Below are 23,610 nucleotides of genomic sequence, written 5' to 3'. Positions count from 1 at the left end.
ACAACAATTGAATAAAATGACACCATTTAAATAGTAATGAATGCATGCTAGATCCAATAAAATACACATATTCAATCCCAGCCCATTTCCTATGCCATCACTTCCTCTGAAACGGGAAACTGGATGAAAAGATGAATGTTAAAATACAGTAAGAATACATTAAAAACATTAAAAAGTCCCTCCACTGCATAAAACCAGAATTCACTTATAAATGTTGTGAAAATTAGATTGTTATAATAAACATTATAAAAAATATACAAATAAATCCATATAGTAATCCACTGAAATTAATATATTTACCTATTGAGAACAAAATAAATTGAGACAATTCCCACCCCTATCAAACACATATCCTAGCTTCTAGAATGGGCTTAATGGATATGATATCATTAATGCCAGGCTTAACTGTGGCATTTAAAGTAATTTGCCACTTTACCTCTCTCTCACTTAATAAAACCTTCAGATTTCCACCCCTAGGATTAGGATATAATACATCTAATAAAGCAAATCTGAAGGTATGGCATCCTGGACTGTCCCTAACATGCCTATATAAGGCATTGTTAACATCACCTTTTCTAATTGCATACAAATGGTCGTATATCCTATTCCTCAAATGCCGACCAGTTTTCCCTACATAAAATGCTGGGCAGTTGTCACATAAGGCAAAATAAATAACATTCTTAGTTTGACAATTTCCTTTCATGAAATAAATCCTATTCTTACTCTGATTTTTAACTTGTATGGTAGGTTCCTCCAAAATAGCAAAACAATAATGGCATCTCCCACATTTTACAGTTCCTGTCCTTTTATGCTGATTATATGCAATTCTTGTATATAATTTAGTTTTCAAATTCTGTCCAATCTTATTAACAAATTTGGGATGTTTTCCTACTTGCTCATATATCATAGAATCACTTTTTAAAATGCTCCAGTTCTGCAAAATAACATTTTTAACTTCAGAAATATGTCTATTATAGGGTAAAACACAAGCCCTATTGAATTCTTCACTTGAATTAACAAGGTCCGTATGTGTTTCATTCAATGTTCTCTGCCCTAATAAGGGTTTATATATCTTCCCCCATTCATTTGTAACATACGTAACCACATCATCCACCATCTTACTGGGATATCCTCTGTCTTTAAACATAGTACCTATATATCTCATTTGCCATACCATGTCTGAATAATCCGAAGTCATACGGGCCGCCCTAATACACTGTCCTTTGACTATATTTTTCTTCAAATGATAAGGATGACAGCTACTATACTGCAAGTATGAATTACTGAAAGTATCCTTTCTAAAAATCTGAGATTTAAAGCCATGGGAAGTATGTGTGATAAGTGTATCTAAATAGGAAAGCTCCTTTGTACTGGTATTATGTGTAAATCGAAGAAATGTACTAGTTGTATGCAAATAATTGACAAAATCCTGCACACTTTCCACATTACCATCCCAAATCATAAAGACATCATCCAAAAATCTAAAGTAACCCTTAATATGCAGCATCCATACACTGTTGAATATAAATTCATTCTCCCAATCTAAAAGAACTAGATTGGCATATATAGGAGCACTGGCGGCACCCATCGCCACTCCCTTATTCTGTTTGTAATACTCTCCCTCAAAATAAATAAAATTATAGTCAAGCACGATACTCATAAATTCACTAATGAGTTGAATCTTTTCCCAGTTTAACTGTGTGTAGTTCCTTATACAATTCACAAACCTCTCCATACCTTCCTCTCTAGGGATACAAGAAAATAAATTAACCACATCTATAGTGACTAAAACCAGCTCATTCTTCCACAAGGTTGGAGTTAATCTGCTGAGAAAATCCCAATAATCTTTTATAATATGTCCAACATTCTGGTAAATCAGTTTTAACCAACTGTCCACAACTTTTCCAAAAGGGAAGGTTTTTGACTTTATTGCCTGATATAATGGGTCTATAAGGATGGTTCACTATATCCTTATGGATTTTAAGGATACCCATAATAGTGGCCAACAAGGGATGTTCTACCTTCAAAAATCTATACAAGTTGTTATCAATTCTTTCTTCTATTAATAGTTCCTCCAATAAAGCATCAATACATTGATGGGCTATATTAACCTCATTAATGGATGAACTACCCTCCATTTTTTCACCTATCTGAAGGGATGAGGTTCGTAAACTTCAATCTGAAATGACTATCCTAAAAGGAGAAGTTACTAGACTGATTGATCTGTTCAGTCAACCTATCTCGCTCCATCATGGAGACAGAGTGGGTTCTGCCCACTTACGTAATCTCTCGGGTAATGAGGTTTTGCCAGGTACTTTGCGTGAGCAAGGAGACTTTGGTGGTGCCTCTAACAACAATCTTGGGACCTCTCATTGTATTGTTACCGGTCAGCAAGAACAGGACAGTATCGTAACTCTGGACAACGGTAACCATACGGAGGACAGGAGAAGTACTTTGGGGGCGATACTAAAGAGAACGGCACCTAAGCAGACATATTCTGTTGTTGCTCACAATGGCATTAAAGGTACTGTTTCCAAAACTAATTGCGTTTTAACATCTGACAAACCCCGAATGGGTAGGACAGAGTATAAACGTTGTGGCCTGGAGACATTTCTATTTGAAGTTCATGATTTTGATTTTCGAGATAATAATGTAGTAAATAATGCGAACAATAGTGAATTCAATGAAGGAACGCTTATGGACATGATTCATTTATTTGGTAAAAAATTAAATGCCATTAAAAGCATACAAACAGAAAACGCATATTTAAATCAATGCATTTCTTTACGTATTGTGCCCATGGGGCTTAGGTTTTTTAAAAAACCTATGGGGGTTGATATGTCTTATGGGTTCATAGGTTCATAGATTAGTACTAAGCTAACTGCCCTTGCGAGCCATTTTAAGCCTAGCCAATTATCCCTTGTGAGCCTCAAACCCTGCACCTTGTGTTTTTAAGGCAAACACCTTAACCATTAGGCCACCCTCCCAACCCTAGCCCAATGTCTAGTGAAGTTTTACAGGAATGTAATGAAATGTTTAATAACTTTGGCATTACTTTTATGAAATTTATTCTCAAATGCAATGATGGTAAAGTGTGTAAACTCATGAAAGAGGTCGACGACTTAAATGTTCGTATTACACAAGATTTATTGTTTGAGTGGCAAGAATTGTATGATAAACAATATCAGTATGTTAAAAATAATAATAATAACAGGATTTTTAACAGGAAATTTGCAAAGTTACGGAGGGATATGCAGCAATATAAAGAAGGGAAACTTTATCATTGGGAAAAGGCAAATGAAACTAAACAAGCTCCGGTTGGGAAACGTAAGTTTTCTGAGAGGGATGGGTGGGGCTCAAATGGTGAATTACAAACTTTTTTAGGTGAAGAAACAGAATGGGAATATGCAGGGAAGAGGAAAGGGGGACGGTGGATACCTTATTACACACAATACAGACCCAACAGGAACCAAAGGTAACTCTTTCAGATAATTCTAATATTGTTAAGTACAATGCAATACAATATGGAAGGGGTGACTTCTATATTTATAATTATACATCCTTGGAGATACAAGATGTTCATTTTGACTTGTTCGGGAAAGGAATAAAATTTGTCCCCAACCAGAAATTTAATGTAGTAGATAGCATTGTAGAATTCAAGTTATTTGTTCGGAAGCTAAATCTAGGTATTTATTTTAAGGATACTAATATCAAGAGACCGGTGAGGCAGTTGAGGAAAAACAGTGCATTCAACCCCCCCTTTACATCCCTTATTGGCCAGTTTTGAAAAAGTTGTTATAGATGAATTGTATGAACTTCACAGAAATAGACGGTCTGTGGCAAGATTTAATTTTAGTAAACAAGAACAAGATGTATTACGTGATTTAAATGTTAATAAGGACATAAAAATCTTACAACCCGATAAGGGAGGAGGTGTGGTTATAGTAGAAACAAATGACTATTTAAATGCTATTCATAATATCTTACAAGATACTGTTACATATAAGGTTTCATCCATTAATGAGGTTAATATAGCCTATCAACGTATTGATGCTTTATTGGAGGAACTATTAATAGAAGACAGAAATGATAACAACTTGTATAGATTTTTGAAGGTAGAACATCCCTTGTTGGCCACTATTATGGGTATCCCTAAAATCCATAAGGATATAGTGAACCCTCCTTATAGACCCATTATATCAGGCAATAAGTCAAAAACCTTCCCTTTTGGAAAAGTTGTGGACAGTTGGTTAAAACCGATTTACCAGAATGTTGGACATATTATAAAAGATTCTTGGGATTTTCTCAGCAGATTAACTCCAACCTTGTGGAAGAATGAGCTGGTTTTAGTCACTATAGATGTGGTTAATTTATTTTCTTGTATCCCTAGAGAGGAAGGTATGGAGAGGTTTGTGAATTGTATAAGGAACTACACACAGTTAAACTGGGAAAAGATTCAACTCATTAGTGAATTTATGAGTATCGTGCTTGACTATAATTTTATTTATTTTGAGGGAGAGTATTACAAACAGAATAAGGGAGTGGCGATGGGTGCCGCCAGTGCTCCTATATATGCCAATCTAGTTCTTTTAGATTGGGAGAATGAATTTATATTCAACAGTGTATGGATGCTGCATATTAAGGGTTACTTTAGATTTTTGGATGATGTCTTTATGATTTGGGATGGTAATGTGGAAAGTGTGCAGGATTTTGTCAATTATTTGCATACAACTAGTACATTTCTTCGATTTACACATAATACCAGTACAAAGGAGCTTTCCTATTTAGATACACTTATCACACATACTTCCCATGGCTTTAAATCTCAGATTTTTAGAAAGGATACTTTCAGTAATTCATACTTGCAGTATAGTAGCTGTCATCCTTATCATTTGAAGAAAAATATAGTCAAAGGACAGTGTATTAGGGCGGCCCGTATGACTTCGGATTATTCAGACATGGTACGGCAAATGAGATATATAGGTACTATGTTTAAAGACAGAGGATATCCCAGTAAGATGGTGGATGATGTGGTTACGTATGTTACAAATGAATGGGGGAAGATATATAAACCCTTATTAGGGCAGGGAACATTGAATGAAACACATACGGACCTTGTTAATACAAGTGAAGAATTCAATAGGGCTTGTGTTTTACCCTATAAAAGACATACTTCTGAAGTTAAAAATGTTATTTTGCAGAACTGGAGCATTTTAAAAAGTGATTCTATGATATATGAGCAAGTAGGAAAACATCCCAAATTTGTTAATAAGATTGGACAGAATTTGAAAACTAAATTATATACAAGAATTGCATATAATCAGCATAAAAGAACAGGAACTGTAAAATGTGGGAGATGCCATTATTGTTTTGCTATTTTGGAGGAACCTACCATACAAGTTAAAAATCAGAGTAAGAATAGGATTTATTTCATGAAAGGAAATTGTCAAACTAAGAATGTTATTTATTTTGCCTTATGTGACAACTGTCCAGCATTTTATGTAGGGAAAACTGGTCGGCATTTGAGGAATAGGATATACGACCATTTGTATGCAATTAGAAAAGGTGATGTTAACAATGCCTTATATAGACATGTTAAGGACAGTCCAGGATGCCATACCTTCAGATTTGCTTTATTAGATGTATCCTAATCCTAGGGGTGGAAATCTGAAGGTTTTATTAAGTGAGAGAGAGGTAAAGTGGCAAATTACTTTAAATGCCACAGTTAAGCCTGGCATTAATGATAGCATATCCATTAAGCCCATCCTAGAAGCTAGGATATGTGTTTGATAGGGGTGGGAATTGTCTCAATTTATTTTGTTCTCAATAGGTAAATATATTAATTTCAGTGGATTACAATATGGATTTATTTGTATATTTTTTATAATGTTTATTATAACAATCTAATTTTCACAACATTTATAAGTGAATTCTGGTTTTATGCAGTGGAGGGACTTTTTAATGTTTTTAATGTATTCTTACTGTATTTTAACATTCATCTTTTTATCCAGTTTCCCGTTTCAGAGGAAGTGATGGCATAGGAAATGGGCTGGGATTGAATATGTGTATTTTATTGGATCTAGCATGCATTCATTACTATTTAAATGGTGTCATTTTATTCAATTGTTGTTCTGATGAAGTCTAGTTTCACTAGATGAAAGCGCTAAACCTTTTATTTTATTAAATTTGTGGAATTATTTACGTTTCCAGCGTTTTTGTGACTTCCGCTCAGTAGCTATTTGGACTCATTTCGTTTTGGTTTGTTGCTGCTACTTGGACTTTCATAATTCAGAAGCACCAAGATGAATTTACGGGTTCTTTATTTCCAAAATAACAGTTAGATTTAGCGCTTTAGTCTCCAAAACAGGAAACTTCATCAGAATCAAAAGTATCAATTTCCAGTACATTTAAGTAACCATCCAAATGCATTCATTGGTTCCAAATCTTGTCAATCAAGTTTTCATAAAAATAAAAATAATTTACAAAAAGGTTTAAATATTAAAAAATGTATATAAGCACTTTGAAAGAATTAGGATTATAAAACCCAAACTGTACTTAGTATTAATGTATATATGATTTAAATATATGGATTAATTCAACTTAACTGCCCTTAAGGGCTGGAAGCTGGAACTATGGAAATGTGATTGTTTTGTCCTGGAAAAACACAGGCATCTAGGCATAATTGCCACATCAATTCCCTAAATTCCAGCCTGGTTTCCCAGTCACCACCCCTGTCATCGTGTTTTACCCACTCAAGGACCCAACATTTAAAATCAGCTGCACTACATTGGAGAATATGTCTAAACAGAACATGTCTAAACAGGGCATTGGTTTCTTTTCTTCAGCTAATGTCATACATATATTTGTATATCTTGGACCTCAAATTTCACTCGGTTTTACCCACATATAAGGCCCAGCAGGTATTACAATAGGCAAGGTAAACCACTCCTTTTGTGAAACAACTGAAGTAACCTAAGGCCTTCAAGTTAAAGGCCAAGCTGGGAAGATGTAATGTATCCAAATTAGCCAGAAAGGTACATTGGGAACATCTTCACATCTGTGAGTACCTCTTTTCCCTGCGTGGTACCATCCTCATTTGATTTTCTCTTCTCCAGTATATCTTTAAGATTGTAATCTCTCCTATAGCTATATTGCAAATGCTTGTTAAATACCTCTAGTCTTTTGGGCATTCTTTTAAACATGCCCCAGATACCAGTAATAGCCTTCTTTACCCATCCCGTATCCTGACTAAGAGTAATAACTATATGTGGTGTACAGTAATTAGGTTGCAAGAGAGTTCCTGCATTCGAGTGTCCCTTACCTGACCTTTTGAACCACTAACCAGTCCATTTCTAAGAAGTGGCAAATAAATAGTCCCCCATCCATTTAGGATCTCTTCTTTTAAAGATGTAATAAGGTCCTCAGGGTAGCCTGTTTCCAAAAATTATGTTTGGACATATCCAGTTCCTTAACTAATTCCTCCTTTTCTGATGTCATCTGTGCCACCCTGACCATCTGACCCTTCACAATGTTTCTTTTTTGAAAAAAAAAAAAGGATGGTTACTATCAAAATGAAGGTATGAATTGGAAAAACATTTTTACCTATACACTTGTGATATAAATCTATGATTTGGGTTATCCTTCTTAATACAAACATCCAAGTAGTGAACTTCATCAGTATAAAAAAAGTAAAAGTCAGAAAGTCTGTAGTATGATTGAGAAAATCCATAAACGGGGGATCTGGTCCTGGGGTCCTCCCCAAACAGTAAAAATGTCATTCAGGAAATGAAAATATTTATGTGGCCCTTAAATGTGGATTCAAAAACAAAATGTTTCTCCCAGTATAATATAAGTATGTTCACAAAGATGGGAGCACAGGAAGAGCCCATAGCAAGCCTGTCTAACTCGTGATAATATTCCCCCTGAAAGTACAAAAAGTTGTTCTTGAGCACCAACTCCATGTTCTCAAGAATTAGCCTAAAGTCATTGTCAGATAGAAAGCAAAACTCTATCAACATACGCTCAAACCACTCTAGGCCAGTACTGTAGGGTATGACTGAGAATAAATCCTTAACGTCTATTGTCAAAAATGAAAAATTAGAACTAAAATCCAGTTGGCCCATTTTGTTCAAAAAGTCCCAAGAATCAACTAAAATGTGGGGGTACATATTATAGAAAAATTTCAATTTGGTGCCAACAAATATAGCCAGGGGCTGGGTTTTGGACCCCTCAGAGGTAACAATAGGCCTAAGTGGTGGATTTAAAACGTCCTTGTGGACTTTTGGAATGCGAAAAATTCCAGGGACATAAGGTTTATGAACTTTAAAAAAGTTCAGTAATTTCTCGTTAATTAAGCCCTGCATCAAATTGTCTTCCATAACCAAATCAATCTTTCTGTAAGCTATATTAAGCTAATTTTTTGAAACTATAGAATATCTGGAATCTGTGTTCAGTATCTCCATCATTTTTGCCACATATAACCAATTCTCCATCAACACCATCCCACCTCCTTTATCAGGTTTCATCACCTGCAATGAGTTATTTTGAGTTAGTTTAGTAAGTGCTAGTCTCTCCTGACTGGTAAGATTGTTGAAGTACCATTTGTTCCTAGCCCCCTAATTTCTCAACTCCCTAATAACCAAGCTCTCGAAATTAGTAAGTTCCTGGTGAAGGGGAGGGTTAAATGTACTTCTTTTCATCAAGCTGGGGGTGGGGTTCACCAAAGGTTGATCTTTAAACATAATCTCCAGATTAAGTTTTCAGGTAAACATTTTGACATTGAGAAGAAGTTTTGTTAAATCTCCCTTCTTAGCCTGGGCAAAAAGTAAATCTCTTTTTGAATAAAGAAAAATAAAATCCCCATTGATAACCATGTCAGTATAATTGTAAATGTGAAAGTTGTTTTGAGTAAAATCACATTGTGACTAACTAATATGTCCATTCCCATACAATGTTGAGTCACTGACACAATCAGACAAATTCTCATTGAATGTCTTCACATAATCTGTATTGGTATTAGAAGTGTTAGTGATCCTCAGGGGGATCCTCACTCACTTGGGTGGATAATGTTGTCTCCCCTGTTATCTGGGGATATGAACACTGGCTGCCTCTGCATAAGTGGTTGTGTTCGCAGGTTCCTGATCCTCTCCGATCTCCTGAGGCCCTCTTCTCCCAAAGGAGCTTCTTCATGCCTTACAGCTTCCTCCCTACTGAATTCCTGTGGACTCCTATTGCTGTTACTATAATCCCCATAAGATGGGGAGTCTCTTTCATAGTTGTAGGTAATCCTATTGTTATTAACCAAGGGTGTGTGGTTTGTTAACACCAGTAGGGTATGCTATCCCATTAGAGTAATCCTGATGGTCCCCGTCTAACTTTGTTAATTTCCTCCTATGGTTTTTGGTTATCATTTTGTCAACATCTTGAAAAATCAATAAATAATCACACATATTCATTAATAGAAAAAAGTAAATCATCATGTATTTCTTGATATAAAACATCAGTTTCGTTTTTCAACTTTTCAATAATATTTTTTTTGTTATTCACCATAGCTCTTAAAAGTTAGACGGGGTTGCTATGGGCTCTTCCTGTGCTCCCATCTTTGCAAGCATAATTATGTTATACTGGGAGAAACATTTTGTTTTTGAATTCACATTTAAGAGCCACATACATAAATATTTTCATTTCCTGGATGACGTTTTTTATTGTTTGGGGAGGACCCCACAACCAGATTTCCCTGTTTATGGATTTTCTCAATCATACTACAGATTTTCTGACTTTCACTTAAGTTTGTGATACTGATGAGGTACACTACTTGGATGTTTGTATTAAGAAGGATAACCCAAATCATAGATTTACATCACAAGTGTATAGGAAAAAAATGTTTTTCCAATTCATACCTACATTATGATAGTAACCATCCTTTTTTAAAAAAAGAAACATTGTGAAGGGTCAGATGGTCAGGGTGGCACGGATGACATCAGAAAAGGAGGAATTAGTTAAGAAACTGGATTATGTTCAAACATTATTTTTGGAAAGAGTCTACCTGGAGGACCTTCTTACATCTTTAAAAGAAGAGGTCCTATATTGATAGAGGACTATTTATTTGCCACTTCTTAGAAATGGACTGGTCAGTGGTTCGAACAGATCAGGTGAGGGCAACTCGAATGCAGGAACTATTTTGCAACTGGATTCCCGTACACCACATCTGGTTATTACTTTTAGTCGAGATATGGGATGGGTAAAGAAAGCTATTAATGGTATCTGGGACATACTTAAAAGAATGCCCAACAGACTAGATGTATTTAACAAGTGTTTGCAATATAGCTATAGGAGAGATTACAGTTTTAAAGATATATTGGAGAAGAGAAATTCAAATGAGGATGGTACCATGGGAGGGAAAAGAGGAACTCACAGATGTGGAAAATGTTCCCAATGTACCTTTTTGGCGAATTTGGATACATTACATCTTCCCAGCTTGGCCTTTAACTTGAAGGCCTCAGATTACTTCAGTTGTTTCACAAAAGGAGCGGTTTATCTTGCCTATTGTAATACCTGCTGAGCCTTCTATGTGGGTGAAACTGAGCGAAATTTTAGGTCCAGGATATGCGAACATATGTATGACATTAGCCAAAGAAAAGAAACCAATGCCCTGTTTAGACATAATGTAGTGCAGCTGATTTTAAATTTTGGGTCCTTGAGTGTGTCAAACATGATGACATGGGTGATGACTGGGAAACTAGGCTCAAATTTAGGGAACTGATGTGGCAATTACACCTAGATGTCTGCGTTTTCCCAGGACTCAATCACATTGCCATAGTTCTAGCCCTTAAATTAAGGGCAGTTAAGTTGAAGTAATCGATGTATTTAAATCATATATACATTAATGCTTAGTACAGTTTGGGTTTTATAATCCTAATTCTTTCAAAGTGCTTATATACATTTTTTAATATTTAAACCTTTTTGTAAATGCTTTTTGTAATTTTTTTTTATTTTTATGAAAACTTGATTGACAAGATTTTGAACCAATGAATGCATTTGGTTGGTTATTTAAATGTATGGGAAAGTGATACTTTTGATTCTGATGAAGTTTCCTGTTTTGGAGACAAAAGCACTAAATCTACCTGTTGTTTTGGAAATAAAGAACCTGTAACTACATCTTGGTGCTTTATTTGTGGAGGGACAGCCTTTATTGGTGCCTACATACTGAATAACTTGGATTTACCAGTTTTGTGTGTTTCCTTTGGTAGTCCATTGTGTATTTATCAGTTAAGAACAACACTCTGCTAGGATGGTGATAGCATCAGCCACATTGAATGATGATACATCACTTGTGTGCTGCTTTGCTGTTTTTAAAAACATCATTGCCAGGATGGCATACTGTTCATAAGCTGCAGAGTGAGAAAAACAGTGCTTCTAGAATAAAGCCTATAGGATTATGTCTTTCTGTTGTGATAGTGCTTCTTTTTGCAGCACTAAATAGCTGTTAAGCAAACACTCTATACAGAATGACACTTCCATTGATGGTGACATTTCCCAGCAATGCTCATTCTTGCTGTTGACTTTTTGCAGACTGCTGCTCAGTACTGCTTGAGTGCTGTAGGAGGGACTTTGCTCTTAGATTAATTCAAGCTATAACGGAGATTAATTCAACCTATAACGGAGGGTGGAGTTCAAGTGCTGTAATGACTAGTTCAGCTCACTGTGTAGACAAATGTTAATGTTGGGTAATACACATGTCCTGCTTCTCATCCGACCATATTTTCTTTCGTCTACTTTTCTCTCTAGATATGTACTTTTGCACTTAGACAGCTTTATCTTCCCCCTGGTTTGTGGAATCGTTAACTATGTTGTGTACTTTTAAGTTTATATTTACTAATTAAGAACTGTCGAAAAATAATTTAAACAAGTAAATAAAAGGATATACATTACATTATTGACTAAGTCTGTGTGAAGCATAAGGGATATAGAGAACCCCTTTCTTGTTTGATCACTTATTAGAGTCTTGATATGGCTGTTATCTGCAGCTGGCAAGGCAAGTTCAGGATCGAGTTACTGGTGAACAGAGTGGTAGATATAGAGAAATGAGTGGGATGTAAAAATATAATTCTGGTGGGCACACTGGAGAAGATTATAACTGGTGATCATCCTTTACTCAAAGAATGGGACTGGCTGGTCACACAGGATTGCAAGAATGTTTTGTAGGATGCTTGGAGCTGCACAGCCTAATAACAGTATCCCCAGTATTTGTCCATTTTATAGATTCATGGTTAAGGAAGAGGTTGAGAGAGGTTTTGCAGCCATATAAGTCCATATGGTGCTAGAGACAGAATTTTCATTGAGCAAGACTATTTTTAATATATCACAAGAAAAATGAATTCATTCCAGTCTTTCATTTTGGTCAGGTGGAGAAAACTGAAATTTTAATTTGTTACATCTTGCTGCATTGATAATTCATTTGCCTTATAGTTCTATGACTGATATTTTACCTGAGAAGGTTGATCCAGTGTTGTCTTTTCTGTCTGACTCAATGAATGAGTTATCAGATCTGAAATGAGAGCTTTTTTTTCAAGCTCTGGGATCAAAGGCTGTGGCTCTTCCTCTGTCCATAATTCTCTCTTTTTCTCTACAATACCTCAGATCTCAGTTGCTGTCTTTTTAGTCAAGCAGTGATGCTGAGTGCTTGGTGTTCATCTCTAAGATAAGTGCAATATCCTTCTTATAGTTACACTTGGATGCACACTTCCCCCTATCCCCCCTTTTCATACTACACTAGACTCCTCACCAACCAGTTAACGAATCAACACCACATCCTACGCTGGACTCCTCCCCCAGACCAACTAGCCAGTCAACACCACATGCTACCACACCTTCTTTTAGCCAGCCCATCTTACTAACCTTTTCCCCCACTCAACTGTGCTTCACTTATACTGCTTCCTGACTACTTTACTAACCTTTTCCCCCACTCAACTGTGCTTCACTTATACTGCTTCCTGACTACTTTTTTCTCTCCATAGACCCACCCTTAATCCCTAAACCATGCCACTTTCCTTAAACTTCACCTTGTTTGCTAGGCATTCTAACCCAAGCCACATCACCAACATCTCGTATACCTCCATCATGCACAAAACCACCTACTCTTTTCCTTCCTCCACAAATCCACTTAGATAGCTTTTCCAACATATCTTACTCCCTTTTCAACCACACTTGTATACACTTTACAAAAAATCCAAATCCTACCCTACTTCACCAAACAAGAACTAGTAATCCACTCACTACCGAGGTATACCACCAATGCAACCACCTCCCACTTTTAAATCTTCTGTTAAAAATATCCAAATGTGGAGACATTCATCCTAATCTTGGAACTATTCTCCCAGTAACCCCCCCCCCCCAAGTCTTTCTCAACAAAAAATCTCCTACTTATCACACTAAACACACAAAGTACCTGCAATAAAATTACCGATTCACATGTGGCTCTCACACTGTTCTCCTGATATAATCGAAACCTGGCTTAAACCTCATATTCTAGATATAGAAATCATTCCTTCAGGTTATAATATTCTAAGAGCTGACAGAACTCACAAAAAAGGTGGAGGCATAGCTTTAATCTGCAGTAACCATTTAGCAATAACTCATATCTAAATGGATTCCATGTTTTCAGAGAGCAGAACTTCTCATAGCAACCCTGCAGCTAAACAGCTGTCAACAACTAACAATTGCAGTACTGTACATCTCACCAGGGCAAAGCATCCATATTAGAAGACCTTCTTGCTTGAACTACCCAAAATCTAACCAATAAAATGATCACTCATGGTGATACTAACATTAACTGGTATGACCTAATCTCTGATTCCCCCATACACAGTATCATCTACATGGGTGCACCCAACTTAATACCAGCCCCACATGAACACACAATAACCAATGGAGCTCAACCTTAGATTGGATCCTAGTCACAGACCCTCAGAAATACAAAGATACCAGTACCCTGCCCAGTATTCTAAGTGATCACTCACCAGTATACACCTATAGAGCCCAAACCTTTGACAAAGAAAAAAAACACACCTATAAAACATCTAGAAATCTAGCTAATTTCAATCAACATATTTTCAGTAATATGCTAAAATATATCAACTGGCCCACTCCAAAAAATATTACTTGTGGAAGAAGCTGTGAGCCACTTTAACAGAGTTTTCGTAGATACCCTTTTAACAGTCTAGCTCCCCATCTGAATCAAGAGGACTGAGCAAAATCACGCACCCTGGTTATCAAAAGCCACCAGACATCTAGCCATACCTGGAAAGAATGCCACAAATATAAAAATGAAACAACCTAACTCAAATACAGACAACTATGAAAATAAGCTAAAAAAAAAGTATTTGCAGACAAAAAAAAACTACTACTGTCTGAAATTACACAACCAAATAAACAACCCACAGAAATTCTGGAAATCTGTCTGGTCTCTCCTTAGCCATGGAACCCCACAAAACTCCTATCCAGCCTCAAACAAAACTCGAGACAAAATAGCCCATCTATTCAACTCCCATTTCATTAATAGTATACTCAGCCTTATAAATCAGCCGCTTCCTAACACACTCTACAGCAGCTCTGATAGTTTGATCTGTATGTAATGGGTCTAGATCAACACCCCTACAACTAGTTCTCTCTCTAAATACTGTTCCCACCTCACTTGTGCACAAACTTCTCAAAAAGCTAAAACCTTGCTCCCTATCTGCTAGCAGCCTTCCCTCAGAGCACCTAAAACTTGCTGCCGATGCAATATCATACCCTGTTAGTATCCTCATCAGTAGATCTATCACAGAGTCTGATCTTCCAAACTGTGGAAGAAATCCATCACAACTCCATTGCACAAAGGTGGCAATACCAACAGACTCTCTAACTACCAACCCATATCTATTCTGTCCCCTCTATCTAAACTTTTAGAGAAATGTGTTCACTCAGCTTATGAAATATCTTGCTGATAACATCCTCCTTACACTAATTCAACCAGCACACTACTCTTCTTTCCTTCATGAACACTGTGAACAAAGCCCTTGACTCTGGCCAAATAACTTCAGTGCTTCTGTTAGACCTATCAAAGGCTTTCAACACAGTGTCTCTTCCCAAGTTACTTCTACAACTAGCAATGCCTCAACCAAAAACAATATTTTAATATAAAATATAACTTTATTCAATAACGCTAAAATTGGGAAAGGAATTTGAACCAAGCTATTAACCATCATAATCAACAACATTCTCAGATTTGACCCTCATACCCTGAAAGTTATTAAAAGGTGCATCAGAAACTGTGCTTCCTCTCTATAAGACGTAACAACAATATTTTATTGATTGTGCAAGAAAAACACCAACCTCCATTTGCCTACTGCCATTACTCCTATATACCTCCCCTATCCTCATAAACATTGATGTTACACAGAAAGCCTAACTCTCCTACTGCTACAACAAAGTAGTTACACTTACTGCCACCATTAAATGTGGACCATGTCATTTTGAGGGCCTGAAACAGATAAATTCTTGAACAACTCCACTATCTAACTTGTACACAGCTAATTACTGCATATAATCTTGTTTATTCTGTAGAAAAATATGCAGCACAAAAGGTACCATACAGCCCCAATGTCCTATGCTCAAGCGAAAAATTTATTCTCATCATAAATAAGTCAAGACAACTCCATGTACTTTTACTACACCCCTGAACTCTGGAATGGTATTCCAACCAAACCAAAATGGCTGGAAAAACTCTCCAGTTTTAAACCTTTCCTGGTTATAGTCATGCTCTTCATCTGGGTGAAATGTCCCTCATACTCAGGTGTTATTGCTCTCTCTCTGTCTCTTTCTATATCCTTCACATTCTCTTCCTTAGCTGAAATTCCTCCATCATTTTTCCACATTAATGTTTCAATCTAACCATATACTCATCCATCATGTCTAATTATTCTCTCATATTCCATCCATGATTGCTTGCTTTACGTTTTTGAATGATTATTGCTATGCTGTGGGCAGTTCTCTGTATGATGCTAGAGATTTAGAGGAGTGACTGGTTACGTTTAAGCATTGCTTTAGTGTAAAAACAGTGGACGTGTGCATAATTGCAAATATTGCCTTTGACTTTCTACTTTTCTAAGGAGTTAATCCCAGAATAATATGGATGGGGAAAATATTTTAAGGGTTTTGAAGAAATTTGACTATTAATTTTTAGGTCAGTTGGAATTAGTGTCTATTTTCAATTGTTGTACCTCCACGTTTCGTGAAAATTAAACTCACTGTTTAAACATATTTAGAGCTTTATGATGCTCGATATGTGTGTGAGACGAGGGTGAGTAACAGAACTCCAGATAACTAAAAGGGGGTAGCTTAACTGAAAGTGCTGAGGATGCAGTGGTTCTTATGGTGCTATTCTACAATAGTTAATTCTACCCTTGCACATGGTGTATCTCAAAATAGGGAGGCAGTGGCCATTGTAGTGATTTAGAGGAATAAGGCCCTGACTATGGCCCAGCTGATCCAGGTTCGATTAGTGGCTTTCACAACTGATGGAGTGGCAGGGATGAATGGGTGTGCACATCCTGTGGGGAATGAAGCTCTTTTTGACTCCCCCGAAGGATAGGAGTGGCTCAGAGGAGAGTTAACCTTGGACATAACTAACGAGTGTGGGAGCAGGGAAGGGGAAAGTGGGTAGGGCATGTAACGCAAAGCAAATCCCCACCAGCCAGAAGCACAGATGGCTGAGCCCTCCAAGGCACCCTTAAGATCCAAGACTGGCCCAGCAACACTGGAAGAAATCCAGAAGGGATGTTGGAGAATGGCTGGTAGACACAGCACAGATGATGGGCCAGTGATAATGAGGTCTGAGGGCACAAAAAAAAAAAGAAAGAAAGAAAAGAAAGGGGAGGACGCCATGTAGCACCATAGCTGATCATCTCAATGGGGACTTGTGGGCCTTCCTTGGAATCGAGGAGTCAGCATATAGATTTATTGTAAATTATTTAACACATTATTGTTGATACTGAATCTTGTCCGAGTAAATTAAATTAGTAAACATTTTGGTTATTTTGTATGACACAGGTCATGGATATAGTTGAGCTTTCATAAAATATCAATTAAAAATCCACTTGAGTGATTATTCATAATTTTTTTTTTTTTTTGCATATTAAGTAAAGTACAGTAATAAATAATACTGACATAACAAATACAGTACTTTGCAAGTCTGTCATTATCCAAAATAATTACATTTGGACATAAATTTATTGGAATTTTTAACTGTCGATTAAATTGAGGCTTATAGCTGCGGAATGTCAGAGTCTTGTAATAGAATAAGTTGCCATTTACTAAAAAGGTGAAATTAAATTGTGTTTTGTGTTTGCCTTAATTAATTTTGGATGTCTTTTTATGTTCAGAGAGATATTACATTATCAAGAAATGGAAGAATTCCCTTTTCTTGATGCAGTTAAATGTTCTAACCTTGCCTTTGTGGACTGTAGAAGAATTAGCAAAATTAATAACTGATTTGTGTTTAGTTATTTTAATAAAATTGTACTGCCATTGCCTTAGAAAATGATGTCCTATTTTCTTTTTTTGTAGGTTAGCAATGACAAACCACCCTGCTCCAAATGTCTGTGGTAGTGCTAGGGATAAAGCGGAATTATTTCGAGAGCGTTATACTATATTGCAGCAGGTAAGCACTTTGTTCATTTACAACTATATTATAGTACATAAAGTGTGCTAATTACTTTCTGAATTTGTCAAAAAGATAAGCCAGTTATACAGTTCTCTACCACAACACCCGAGCATGATGGTTTTCAAAGGTGCACAGCAGCTTTCTTGTTCCCTGTTAAAGCTATTATGATCAGATCTTCCATTACAGTACGCAAGGCAGCTTCCACAGAACAGTATTGCCAGCATTTTGACTTGTATAAAAGCTGTAATACACTTCTCATTAGCACACAGAATTGCGACAGCAAGTGTTTAACAACTTTTAAAGCAACTGGTCTGTGCTAAGAGTGTTATAATCTTCAATGCTGTAAAATACTTCTTGCTTCTGTATTTTTTCCCTCCTTATGAGTAGTCCCATACCAGGTCAGTTAAAATATAACTAACTCCAAAGAATTACAATGGGGTTTTTTTGGTCATAATAATTTGTGTTCTCGACATGTATGTCAAGGTTCACCTTTCAGACTTCACTTTGTTCGGCTCTCAAGGTGAATTTCTTGACATCGGTGTCTAAAACACAAGTTGGTTAGGATTGGAGACGTGCTCATAATATGCTCTACAATTGATCCTCATTGCAGATGTTGTGCACCTCAAGTTCAGAAGCCATTATTAACATATTTTATATGATGATATACAAGGTATAGTCTTTACTTTATATTGTATTATGTTGTTTTACCTTTTTTATACTTTTATTTACATGCTTTTGCTTTTTAGTTGCACATTTGTATCTGTACAATACGTGACAGGGGTTTCAGACTTAAATGACTATGAGAGATGCACGAGGACTAGCATATTTGGCCATGGACCAAAATACTCTAAACAAAAAAGTCATTGTAGCTTACCCAGAGTGATGTTATTTTTAGGTCTTTGTGAGGCTGAGGGCAGCAAGTCTGAGATACAAAATAAAATGAAATTAAAGTTACAACTAAGAAAATGCACATTTGTTTCAAATGCCACAGGCAAAAAAGTAGCAGAAATTTTGTAGTGAATGCACAAGTAGTGGAGAAACATGACGGGTATGGGCTTAAAAATCTTTGATGGTATGTATCATCAAATCTCAAATGCTCTAAAGAGCAACTTCAGAAAGAGTGATTTTTTTTTAGATTATATCTAAAAAGATAAAAATAACTTGCAACCCCCCCCCAACTTCGAGAGTGCACTAGTGGGGAAAGACAAATTCCTAGACCTTACTTTACTGTGGTCTTGGAATCATAGCAGTTTGCAGACTGAAAAACAAAGGAAAAGAGCATTCAATCTTAGACTGCAGTCATTTGATAATAGTGCAATAAATTCCAGGTATAGTTTTATTTTTTTTCATTGCATTACAGCATGAGATTTAGTACATTTTACCCATGTTATGAATTTGGAAGTACTTTGAATCATCACACTTCATCTGTTTGTGTAGAAAGTCTTCAAACCCGAAACCTCAAAATCTGCCAAAGTGCACTGTTAAGACTCTTAACAGAAATGTGACAGAAAGCAGTTGTGAAGCATTTTGCTGGAAGTATGCCTTCTGCCTGCATCTTCCATATGGAAGCTTTATCCCATTAATAATAAATACTAAGTCTAAGGTTGCAAAACCTTGGGGAATATGGACTGTCGAAATATTTTTTCTTCACACTCTTCCAGACAGTTCTCTTCAGAGCCCTTTGTCTCCATGAATCAGGAAAATCATGGACTTTAAGCAGAGAGTTTGAAAAAGTGTAACTTGAAATGAATTATAAAAACCTCAGGTAGCCTCATATGTTCATATAGCCCTGATCGACAAGCAGGTTTGATTATGACTATATGATGACTGGATGCTTTATAGACAAATAGCATGTTTCCTCATTCACTGAGGTACTTGTAATGTGCAGTGTGTGTATGTGTGTGTGTGTGTGTGTGTGATGCAAGTAATCTATCACTGTCTAATCACAAGTGCACAAGTGGTCAGAAAAAAAGGATCTAAAATAATTTGATCTGATGTTGTTTTTCAGAACATTTTACCAGTTGTAAATATGATAATAAGGATTTTTTTTAACATTAGTATTCTTAAGTCAAACTGCAATATTACTTATGAATCTTTATAGTATGCTAGATTGTGCAAGCTGGTTGTACACTTTCAGGGTTTTTTCTCTCTTTTTTCACTTTATTGCAGAGTTAATATACAAGTCAGGGATATGTGCTATTTATTTATTTTTATGTTGTGTTAGATGAAGTGATATTAGATAAGCTGTATTTAGATAATTTGTTTTTTACAGCAGCTGACGTACATCTGTGCTCACAACCACACACACACATGCATATGTGTATTTTTTTTATTGAGTAACATCTTGCGTTGTAAGTTAACCTGACATAGGCAGTTTCTCTACAACATGCACAGTGAAACTTGATAAACCTGATTTTTAATAGGCTTTCATTCACAAAAGTTTGAGATGCTTTTTGCAACAAGATCATAAACTTAGACAACTTAATGTCATATGTGCTAGGACAGCTCGTCAACTTTTTCTTTCTGACTTCTAATATTAGTGCAGCTGGCGATTTATTATCATTTTAGTCAGCTCACCTGTTTTGTGGCCCTTTCTTTGCTATTTCTCTTGTGGATGAGACCAGTGTTAAATTCATAAAAATTCCCAATTTTCATCTTTCTCGGTATATCTTAGTTTTTTCTCATGTACTACTTAACCAGTATGACTCCACTATCCTTGAAGTGCATTTCTAGAAAGCAGATTATTTTGCTGCCATTCACTGCCCTTGGGACAGAACGTAATATTAAATTTTGCCGATTATGTTTATAGAACCTCATACCATAGGCTTGTGGGTTCATACTAGGCTAACAGGATCTTTACAAGACTGGCCATGCAACCCGACCTAGTTTTGTCCCAGTGGGGTATGTTAGTAAAGAGGGAACTAACAGGTATTTGGGGGACTATGTCATTTGGGGATTACTTTACTTATTGTTGACCTCTGTACATCAGAGACATTAGGGCCAGACCGTGGAGGGGGGGTGAATTTGCAATTTCCCATCCAGTGATCAAGGTTTCTTTTGAACATGTTCGGGGATGAACTATGCTTCATGTAAATGGAGAGCTTATGCCATAGTGTGGTGATCCTTTCGGACAAATATTGGTCATCCCAGCAGGTTCTGTTTATGTCACAGACAAAGATCAGGTCCATGGATCTGGTGTTTCTGGTGTTTGTTTTGCAGATGTGGAAGAGATCCATCAGAGCTGGATCCAAGGATGCCTTATATGCCAGCCATAGATATCCTCTCAGTAACCTGTAGGGGACTGAGTACAGAGAGAACCTTAAGGCAATCTGTGTAGGGCAGAGAATTTATACCCTGGATTCTCTTGGTTGGGTACCTTCAGTGACAATCCAGCTGTTGCAAGTGGCTGGCTTGGTACTTGCCAAAGGGGACATTGTACTCTTTGATGGGTCTGATAAGGGCTGTGTAGAGTGATACTGTTACTTCCTTGGACCTGGATGCCATACGCTGAGTCAACATAGAATGATTTTCTTACCATCTTGGCTACGTGTTGGTCGAACACCAGGTTACTGTCTACATATGTTCCATGATCCCTAACTATCATGTCAACTCTTTGGGAAACAATGAAGTAGTTAGCTTGTGTGGGCATGTTCTCAAAGGGCACTGTAATGCATTTCTTTGCATTGAGTGTTAAGGTTTACCTTTACATGTGCGTATTGCACAAGGGCGAAAAGCAATTTTCCTAAAGGCAGTCTGCAAAGTTTGCAAACGTTGAACGGAAAAAGGTTCGAATGTGCAATGAGTGAATGCACAGTGAGATTCGCTCATTGTACATTCGGCATTCTGGGGCGGATTGCACTATAGTGGGGATCAGGAAATGGTTCCTTTCCCCACTGTAGTGCGATCTCTGCATTACAATAATAAAGTAGGTGGGTGTGGGGTGCAGGGGTGCTTGCCCCCCTGCTTTACACTTTGTTTTTTTGTTCAACATTAATGTTCGAAAAACAGTGAATCTGCATTTTGATTTGCTGTTTTTCGAACATTAAGGACTGTCAACGTTTTCACTTTTGTGTTTTCGAGTTGCTCATATGAGCACTCGAACAATTGTGATTCGAGTTTTTAAAGGTAAGCCGAGTGTTAATCCATTGCTTTTGCACCAGTCACTTGCTTGTGTTAGATCCTTTTATAGGATGTTGCTTTCGCGGGGGGAATATATGATCACTTCCAATTTACAGTCCTCTGAGAACTTGGTGAGCCAGTGGCCTTTGACATTAGCCTTTACTTCCGAGAAGTAGATTCCAAACAGGAGTGGGTCTAACACAGTGCTCTGGGGTACTCTGCTAGTGACTGGTCTCTTGGTGTTCTCACTGACCCTGACTTTTTGGGTCCTTTCTGTCGGCCAGCTAGCAGTCCAGTGAGTTACGTAGGGATTTATGCCTAGTTCTGAGAGTTTGTCAATAATGCTTGAGTTGGGGCATTTTATCAAATGCTTGTCTGGGTCAGGGTAGGCTATATGCACTGTTTTCCCCTCATCCATAGCCATGGTGACCCTCTTGAAGAAGTCTACCAGGTTAAGTAGGCAAGATCTTCGTTTAACAAAGCCAAACTGAGATGGGTCCACTGTCTGTAGGTTGCCAATGTCCCTGTTTGTTTCCATGATAATTCATTCCATGGCTTAGCATATTAGGCTTTACTAGACTGATGGGTCTGTCGTTCTGGGGTCAGTTGGTGGTCCTTCTTATGAAGAAGAATGAGCATTGTAGCTCTCCATTCACCTGGCATGTAACCTGTTTTGAGGTTGTAGTTGAAGAGTGCCTCAAGTGGTCTGGCTAGGTCATGTTTTAAGCTGTTTTAAGATACAACAGGGGATACTGTCAGGGCCCATTGAAGCAGTGTTTTTGGCCTTGGTGAACACCTTCAGGACCTGCTCCCTGTTGATAGCTGGGGAAGGATATACTAGAAGAGATTTCACAGAGAGTAGTGGTTAATGAAGTCGGAGCTAAATTTCACTCACTGAAATATATTGCTAAATCTCTGATCAATTCTTTCAAACAAACAAAACATAATAAAATGAAGGCCCAAATCACATACTTTCCACAGGTTATTTTATTTCTTTTTTTCAAGAAGGAAAGAGTTCAAAATAAAAGTTGTCCAGTTGATGACCTCCAGTTGTGTGGCAATATTATACCTCATGCCAGGTGTGCAGAGATTTCCTTGAAATGAAATTATGTCCCAATTTGAGGGGGCCCAATGTGTCCACTTGGGGGAGATGGAATATGATCCCACTCGTTTCTCCAGGGATGGTCTAAACCTGTCTCCCCATGGCTTTTGTATACTGGGTAAGATATCCTCTAGACCCGAGTTTCTGTTTTTAGACAATGTCAGGCTACCAACCCACTAAATATAGCTGACTTTGAATATCAGTGTAGTGCCGCTTAATGCTTAAAACCTGAATAAGAAAATTCCCTTTTTCAAGGCCATCTTAACTATTGATAATTTTGTACATTTGTGTTGTTGGTGACACCTGTTTCAAGTGTAGTGCCAGCACTCCCTTCTTAACTGGTTTTACCACCTACCTTTTGTAAAGGACCACAGATGTAGATAGCAGTAACACTGGTGGTGGCTTGTCTGTCTTTATCTGAAAGACCATCACTTCTAGCCTAGTCAACCAGGAAAATAACCTCAAACACCTCGTCATAGTATCTGTAAACAAGACCTTTTATCTACAGATCCCAATCTGTGACACCTGCATATCATGAAACATATACTTTAATAAAGTAGAGCTTTTTTTCCATTACAATCCTTCTAGGGGACTTTAACTACCCCTACATAAACTGGCACACCTATACCTCTACCATTAAATATGCCTAGCACTTCCTTGACTTCTGGTGCAAACTCCCTCTATCAAA

General features: G+C 37.1%; 1 protein-coding gene across 1 annotated transcript in view; it reads left to right on the top strand.

Moving 5' to 3' along the window:
• Window positions 1–23,610, top strand: part of POLE2 (DNA polymerase epsilon 2, accessory subunit) — a gene marked incomplete in the record, with an annotated part of 1,055,700 nt that overhangs the window by 234,592 nt on the left and 797,498 nt on the right. Inside the window, 1 exon segment of the mRNA XM_044074281.1 lies at window positions 17,605–17,698. Within this exon segment, the coding sequence (XP_043930216.1) occupies window positions 17,605–17,698 (94 nt within the window).

The sequence above is a fragment of the Protopterus annectens genome, chromosome 6.part0 (genome assembly GCF_019279795.1).
Source record: "Protopterus annectens isolate FY-2018-M chromosome 6.part0, PAN1.0, whole genome shotgun sequence".
NCBI lineage: Eukaryota > Metazoa > Chordata > Ceratodontiformes > Protopteridae > Protopterus > Protopterus annectens.
Note: the sequence above shows the minus strand (reverse complement) of the source record. Positions and strands in the feature narration are given on the sequence as shown.